The sequence below is a fragment of the Bos javanicus genome, chromosome 19 (assembly GCF_032452875.1).
Source record: "Bos javanicus breed banteng chromosome 19, ARS-OSU_banteng_1.0, whole genome shotgun sequence".
Taxonomy (NCBI): Eukaryota; Metazoa; Chordata; class Mammalia; order Artiodactyla; family Bovidae; genus Bos; species Bos javanicus.
Genome location: NC_083886.1, coordinates 12,726,519 through 12,735,228, shown reverse-complemented (window position 1 = coordinate 12,735,228; position 8,710 = coordinate 12,726,519). Strand labels below are relative to the sequence as shown.

Sequence of the window (8,710 nt, the reverse complement as noted above, 5' to 3'; positions counted from 1 at the left end):
GCAGTCCTTGGGGTTGCAAAGAGAGTTGGACACAAATGAGCAACAGAACTGAACTACCATACAATGATTCTTTATTGTCAGTTTATCACCTATCTATCTATCTAATCCGGAGAAGGCAATGGCACCCCACTCCAGTACTCTTGCCTGGAAAATCCCATGGACGGAGGAGCCTGGTGGGCTGCAGTCCATGGGGTCGCTAAGTCGGACATGACTGAGCAACTTCACTTTCACTTTTCACTTTCCTGCATTGGAGAAGGAAATGGCAACCCGCTCCAGTGTTCTTGCCTGGAGAACCCCAGGGGCGGGGGAGCCTGGTGGGCTGCCGTCTATGGGGTCGCACAGAGTCGGACACGACTCAAGTGACTTAGCAGCAGCAGCAGCAGCAGCAAGGTACTTCAAGATGAAAAGCACTACAGAACTGCACAGTTTTTTTTTAACAGGGTTTGCCTTCTTCATTGGAGAAGGAAATGGCAACCCACTCCAGTGTTCTGGCCTGGAGAATCCCAGGAACGGGTGAGCCTGGTGGGCTGCCGTCTATGGGGTCACACAGAGTTGGACACAACTGAAGCGACTTAGCAGCATCTTTCTAATCTATCTATCATCATTAGGGAAGACTCCATATAAAGCAAGAGTGTGCTCCACATATATGATGGATTTACCAAGTAATAACTGAGGATTTGCCGTCAGATACTCTTTTAAATGCTTTTATGTTTTAACTTGAATCTTCTAAAACAACTCTTTAGAAGTATTTTATCACTAATGAAAATGTTCTACTTCTACTCTTTATAAAGGCCTAGTACTTTACTTCTTGCAAAACCATCTTGGTCAAAGCTGTGATCTGAGGAGACTATATACCTGTTTCAACTGTGGAATCATTGTACAAAATTTTTGAAACACCACTTGGGATTACTATAAGCTTGTGCCACATCTCTATGTACATTCTCAGTAACTGAAATTTTTAGCCTTGGAGAAAATTAGATTTTGGCAAGAATAAATTATATCTAGGGAAAGGGATGGTATTTGAGATTGAGTTGGATAAGAACACTGGTGGCTCAGATGGTAAAGAATCCACCTGCAATGCAGGTAACCTGGGTTTGATCCCTGGGTTGGGAAGATTCCCTGAAGGGAATGGCTACCCACTCCAGTGTTTTTGCCTGGAGAATTCCATGGGCAGAGGAGTCTGGTGGGCCACAGGCCATGGGGTCACAAAGAGTCAGACATGACTGAGTGACTAACACCTTCACTTTCTTTCCTTTGACAAGATATGATATGACTAAAAAATACTGTACTAAGATATGACTCGGAGAAGGCAATGGCACCCCACTCCAGTACTCTTGCCTGGAAAATCCCATGGATGGAGGAGCCTGGTGGGCTGCAGTTCATGGGGTCGCTGAGGGTCGGACACGACTGAGGGACTTGACTTTCACTTTTCACTGTCATGCATTGGAGAAGGAAATGGCAACCCACTCCAGCGTTCTTGCCTGGAGAATCCCAGGGACGGGGGAGCCTGGTGGGCTGCTGTCTATGGGGTCGCATAGAGTCGGACATGACTGAAGCGACTTAGCAGCAGCAGCAGCAAGATATGACTAAAAAATACTGTACTTGGTTCTTCTCCAGTAGTTTACCAATTCTTCTAAAGACAATTTTAAGCATTCAGGAATATTTTAATTGCAGCAATGTTAAAATATTTTCCTAAGTTATTATGCACATATTCATACAATTATCCATGTTATTTTTATACAAACGGTTTGCTTTAAGCATTTTGCAACAAAAGCAAATAAAAATCGATTCAGAACAAAATATCAAAACATACTCCTTTAAATTATGGATTTTCAAGGTTGAAAGGGATTTGCATGATTTTATACTATCAAACTACACATTTCACAGATGAAACTAATTCCCCAAAAGGCATGACTTAGCAAATTTTAGTGGCAGAGCCAAGAACAGAGTCCAAGTCTCTTGCCTTCCACCTGGTACTTTTCCTATTATCACACTACCCTTTATCTGTGGATTAAAAACCATGCCAAAGAGGACAAATGATTTCACCCTTTCAAAACAATTTAGAAATTACCTTCTAATCCAGTGTTTGAAACTTTTTACTGATCACCTAAGAAAAAGATCTAATACTAGATGGGACTGAATATATCCCAATCTACAGATACAGTCTTTAACTGGTAAATTATCCATTTAAATTTCTTTGAATTATGCTTAGAGTTGTAACATCCAATGCTATAGAAACAATTAAGTTGTATTCAATCTAAATGCCATTGAAACTAAAGTAAATATACTCATATATAATAAATCATCCCAAATAAAAAGATACCTGACTTCAGAGAATTTTGACTTGAAAATAATGAAACACATCCACAACTTAAACAACTCATAGCATTTCAATTCAAATCACTCACAAGAAGCCTAAATGTCTACTGAATAACAGATGTTTCTTGGAAAAGATCAGTGAATGTATTTTTGGAATGATGTCAGAGAAGAGCTTTTATAACCATTTTTAATCAGAAGTACAGCTTCATTCATAAAAATACAGAGTCAAAATTTACAGAAAGGCTTACTGAGATATCACAGAACATTTTTCAGCTACTGTTACATGTTTGGGTTTACTTATTAAATTTATATTTGAAGTTTCCTATCTTGGCTGCATAATTGAAACCTTTCAGCTAGAAAAGATCACTTTTTTCCACAATGGTGATGAGGCTAAACAATCAGAATTGAAAATCTGGAGTCCTTAATTTGGCATCTTATGATTTTATATAAATTTGTTTAAAACATGCTTGATTTAGGTTTAATGAACAAAAAATAATTTCAATTAGAAATGCATGTAGTTTTCTTCTTAATTCTTAACTACTTAGAAGTAGGAAGTTTAATATAGGAATATACTTTTCAAGAAGACTGTGACTTCTAAAAAAAAAAAATCTCAGACTGATCTGAGGTAAAATCTAGAGAAACATGATCCACGGATGACTGGATTAGATTGCTATTAATTTTTACATATCAGTATGAAAACAAATGGATGAAGAGGACTACAAAAACAAATATTCATGTGAAATTTAAAGTGCATTAGGAAACTAAGTATCTTCCAAATTGATTAATTCACTATAGCATTTAGCAGAGGAAGACTTCTTGGAGGAAAATATTTTTTAAGAATCAATTTATTAAAACTTGAGAGTAGTAAAACTTGTATTTTTAAACATAATACAGTCTTTGGATTAAAGCGAAAAATATATCTCAAACTAAAAAAAAACCCCAAAGACCATGCTACTTATCCAATTTACAATATAGTTGAATATATGCATGATGGTATGTTTTTATAGCTTGACAGTTAAGTATTATTACCTAACACCAGGAACACATCTTTATTTTTGGAAGGAGACAGTTTAAAGTTCTTTATATCCATTTCCTGAGTATTTTCCCAGTTCAAATTCATTTACGAGTTGTTTTTACATTACTACCAAGGTCATCAACTTTACTTTCTTTAATAGGCATGAGTCTTTTCAACTTTGTGTCTGTGCAGTCCTCAGCTTCCATTTCTCTGACTGAATCCACTCCTTTCGTAGTTTTAATTTCAAAAAGATCTTCAGTTAAAATGCAATTTGAACTATTAGTCAATCTACTGTCTCTCTCAGTTCCAACTAGTTCATTCTTTTCTTCATTTGTCTCTACAGGATCATAAAGTTCAGGGGTAAAATAGATAGATTCATCCTCTGCTTCTGTTTCAGAAGCTGTATTTGAAGGAGAAGGTTCAGCTTCTTCACTTACTACAGACAACTGAATTGCTGGATCTTCTGAATTCAGATTAGCAGCATCAACGTTTGTAGATGGAACAATGGTTTCTGATTGAGGGCATGCTCCAAATGATGTATCTACTGTCAGAGATGAGGACTCATATTTATCAGTGAGCGGCAAAACTGTTTCACATTTCTTTTCTGTTTTGAAAGTGGAAGAAGTAGAAGCACAGTCCTCTGATGACCTAACCATAGGTGTTCCAGTCAGAATTTTACCAGTAAGACACTGTCCCCCCAAATTACTCCCAGACCAGCTAACTTGGTCTATTTGTTTGCTGAAGGTTGGGCTTGTGGATCTGGAAATCACAATTCCTTCTGCTCCTACTGCCTGGGCAGACTCTTCTAATAATTCTGGATCATCTACAAATACAAGAGTGTAAGAGTGTTAACTTTCTGCTCCTAACATAATAATTGTTACATTAAAAGTGATTTTTGTTAGAAATACTGAAATAACTGTATAGGATGCATAATTCAGAGCCCATAACAAGCAGTAGCAGGACTTCCATTTTAGAATGTAAAGCACAGCATGTTAACTCTGAAAGGAATCTTAGGTCTCCACTGGTTCCTAGCCCAAGTTATAATGCTGTCTGGTAAACTATCAAATTCCACACCAGCGACCTCAGAAGTGAACAAGAAAAGGAAGGATAAAAAGGAAAAGAAAGAAGGCTGAGTAACGGGGGAAAGAGGCTGTAAAAATGCCTTAAAAACCCACTAACCAGTGATTGAGAAAAACTGACCAAGATTAATTCCCTAAGGTAGCTGACAACCAAAAAAAAAAAAAAAAGGAAACTGACAACCACAAAGACTAAGATATTTGCTTGAGGTTATAAAATTGGTTGGTAATCAGACCTGGACTAGAAACTAGTATAATGGCCTAGAATTCACTATAACATTTAGTTAGGCTACAAGCATATACTATAAAATAAATACTTAAAAACTGATATGTGAAACAACCATAAATGATATCCAATGATATAGAACACAGTTTGGCAAACTTTTTCTGTAATAGGCCAGACAATAAATATTTTAGGCTTTGTGGGTCATATGGTATCTGTTGCAACTACTCAGGTATGCTGTTCTAGTGTAATATTTAGCACTACTTAACTCTGCTCTTGTGTACTATACGTGAGTGATTGACTGTGACTGCATTCCATTGAACTTTACTTACAAAATTAGAGAGCAGGCCAAATTTGGTCCATAGGCCATAATTTGCTAACTCCTGATATATTATACTCTAATATATTTAAATCATATTCTAAGTTTTTCAAATTATATTCTAACCTAGCATATTCTGATATTTTAAACTATTATTTTTTTATCATTTAGAATAAATGACTTTCACATCTCTGTCTCTGGAGGGACAGGTAGGCAGATATTCCTTCTTCTATTAAGACTCAAAATGTTAAGTGACTTGCTCAGAGGGTCACAATTAGTAGCAAAGCTTCTTAGTGGAAAACCAGAAAATATGTATAGGTCTCTGACAAAAGTTTGTTCCCATTCCAATACACTATACTATTTCATTATTTTATGATAACACCTTATATTACAAACCAACATATTTAAGGACATTAATCTGTAGCATAACAAATATCATTTCACTGCATATAATGAGACTTCTCTACTAAATGTAAATGGGTAGAACTTTTCATACGTTTCTCCTTTTTGGAGATGATGGACTTTTATTTATCATTTTAGGATATGGTAGTTTTAAACACATTTTTGCTTTACCTTCCATAGCATATTCTGGTGATAAATGGCTTGCTGCTTCTAAAAAATAGGTACTGTCCTTCGAACAAACCCCTCCAAGTGTAGGCTCACTGCCCTGTATAGATTTTCTGTCTTCTTTGGATGCAGCAATGACCTTTTGGTGCTTTTTGGCGAATTCAGCCAAGGACTCCAGTGCACTCTCAAAGGTTGAATGGTGCTGAATCAACTGTCGAACCCATTTAGAAAGTCCTAAGGCAAAAAGTAAAACCAGCAAAGAAACTTTGGTTATTCGTGACGATATACTAAGAAAAACAATTAGATAACTTCTCTGGTAAAGTAATCTACTTTGAATTTAGAGTATATAGAATGATTCTCAACCGTTTTCCTGCCTTTTTACCTTCTTAAGTACAATATGCTCTGGAATCAGTAGCATTTCTCTTTACATGCAGTGACTGTCAACTGGATGGAGGGAAGAGACAGTAGAAGTAGAATGGAGATAGGGAAATGTATTATTCATCAATCTGAATAAATGGGGAATAAGGCAAATTTAATTTTATCATTGTTGTTATTGTTCAGTCACGAAGTTGTGTCTGACTCTTTGCGACCCCATGGACTGCAGCATCCCAGACTTCCCTGTCCTTCACCATCACCCAGAGTTTGCTCCAACTCATGTCCATTGAGTTGGTGATGCCATCCAATCATCTCATCCTCTGTCATCCCCTTCTGCTCCTCCCCTCAATCTTTCCCAGCATCAGGGTCTTTTTCAAGGCGTCAGCTCTTCGCATCAGGTGGCCAAAGTATTGGAGCTTCAGTTTCAGCACCAGTCTTCCAATGAATATTCAAGGTTGACTTCCTTTAGGATTGACTCGTTTGACCTCTGTGCAGTCCAAGAAACTCTCAAGAGTCTTCTCCAGCGCCACTATTCGTAGGCATCAATTCTTTGGCTATTAGCTTTTTTTATAATCCAACTATCATACATGACTACTGGAAAAACCACACCTTTGACTATATGGATCTTTGTTGGCAAAGTGATGTCTTTGCTTTTTAATACGCTGTCTAGGTTTGTCATAGTTTTCCTTCCAAGGAGCAAGTGTCTTTAATTTCCTTGGGGCTCATCTTCCGGCGTCATATCTTTTTGCCTTTTCATACTTTTCATGGGATTCTCGTGGCAAGAATACTGGAGTGGTTTGCAGTTCCTTCCTCCAGTGTACCTACGTTGTATAGGAACTCTCTATGACCCATCCATCTTGGGTGGCCCTGCATGGCACAGCTCATAGCTTGAGTTACGCAAGCCCCTTTGCCACAACAAGGCTGTGATCCATGAAGGGGAATTTTATTATAATTCCCCACAAAAATTGCCTATTTTTTAATTGCAGAGAAAATAGAAGTTGTAAACAACACAATCTCTTTTTACAACTTTTAAATTTGATTCCTTGAGCAAAAATAAATTGGAGTTTGATCCCTGGGTTGGGAAGATCCCCTGGAGAAGGGAATGGCTACCCACTCCAGTATTCTTGCCTGGAGAATGCCATGGACAGAGGGGCCTGGGAGGTTACAGTCCATCTGGTTGCAAAAAGTTGGACACAACTGAGTGACTAACGCTTTCACTTTGGGCTTCCCTGGTGCTCAGATGATAAAGAGTCTGCCTGTAACGCAGGAAACCCAGGTTCAATCCGTGGGTGGGGAAGATCCCCTGGAGAAAGGAATGGCTACTGGCTCTGATATTCTTGGGCTTCCCTGGTGGCTCATATGGTAAAAGAATGTGCCTGCAATGCAGGAGAGACAGGTTTGATCCCTGGGTCAGGAAGATCTCCTGGAGAAGGGCATTCCCACTGGCTACCCACTCCAGTATTCTTGCCTGGAGAATTCCATGAACAGGTGAGCCTGGCAAGCTATAGTACATGGGGTCACAAAAAGTAGGACACAACTGAGCCACTTACCCTTGTTCACTTTCACAGTCTCAAAGATGGTTTTTTTTTTTGTCTCCCTTCTCCCAATTCCAAATATATTAAACTATTCTGGGTAAAAGGAATAACACCATTTTATGGGTAAATCATGACCTATATGAATATATATATTTATTTTTAATATATAAATAATCAAGTTGTAAGAGATAAGATTTGATCCTGTGACATATGAAAACTGCATAAAAATAAACCATATTAACAGTATAAGGTGTCTTGGATAATGACCCACTTCAGAATGAAATTCAGATATTTGGACTTTAGAAAATAAATATTCTCTGCTGATGTTGCTAAAACTATAATCATCTTTTGGAGTAGTTTAAAAATTCATTATGGCATTTTTCAGTTGAGAGGAAGATAAGACAGGGCATCAAGCAACTTGAACAATTAGACTTTCATTACAAATATATTCTTTTAGTTTTTCTGTTTAATGGAGATTTTCCATCAATCTATTCTTATGCAAATTGAATTTAAACAAAAATTAGTCATCAAAAGGAATCTGTACGTTGTGCTGTTACTGCCTATGTAAGATTTCAGTCTTCTTTATGAGTCTCAGAAAAAAATAAAATCTTACAGAAAATAATAAAAAATGTTTAATTAAAAAAAAATCTCTCAACGAATCTGAGGTAAAATTTTCAGTTCTAGATTTGAAAATAAACAAAATTTAAAACATGCATTTCTTTAAAGTTCTTGATTTTTGTTTGCTTGGGGAAAATAATTATACCAAATAAAAATATGAAAAATTTTCAAATTTAAAAATTTTAGCATTATAGTTATCACTTTCATTTTGCCCTTTTTGTGATTAAAAAAAAGCCTTTTCAGTATAAAATGTCAGTTTGCTTTTGAAAACTTGAAAGCATCTGAGCTCCACCTGCTGACTAAACATAAGCACTTAACATTTGCCTTTGGTTATGACTTGGCCTAAGCTCAATGGCTTGCTCTACAGGGAAAGAGGAGAAAAGATTAATAAAGCAGCATTTCCTGCTTCAATCCAGGTGGATATGTTTTAATATTGAATCAGATATAATGATTAGGTTCTGAAATATAAAAAGTAGAGTACATATACATAGACAGCTAATCTGAAACAAAAAATTAGCATCATTTCATTATATTATAGTATGGTACGAACTTTTTGGCTCTAAAGCTAACAATAAAAATGCAAGTATTTCTAACAGTTCTTTAATAACAGATCGATTCCTGATATTGATTTCAAAGGGCCTGTACTACAGCTGGATGAAAACA

General features: G+C 36.8%; 1 protein-coding gene across 3 annotated transcripts in view; it reads right to left on the bottom strand.

Annotated features, from left to right (window-relative positions):
- Positions 1–2,490: 2,490 nt before the first annotated feature.
- The window catches only part of BRIP1 (BRCA1 interacting helicase 1), a 182,294-nt gene continuing 176,074 nt past the window's right edge, over positions 2,491–8,710 (bottom strand). For all 3 annotated transcript variants that reach the window (XM_061390217.1, XM_061390216.1, XM_061390218.1), the window contains exons 19-20: positions 5,526–5,753; positions 2,491–4,157 (exon numbers count right to left, since the gene is read on the bottom strand). In XM_061390217.1, coding sequence (XP_061246201.1) covers positions 3,436–4,157; positions 5,526–5,753 — 950 coding nt within the window. In that variant the 3' untranslated portion in view covers positions 2,491–3,435. The remainder of the gene's footprint in view (positions 4,158–5,525; positions 5,754–8,710) is intronic.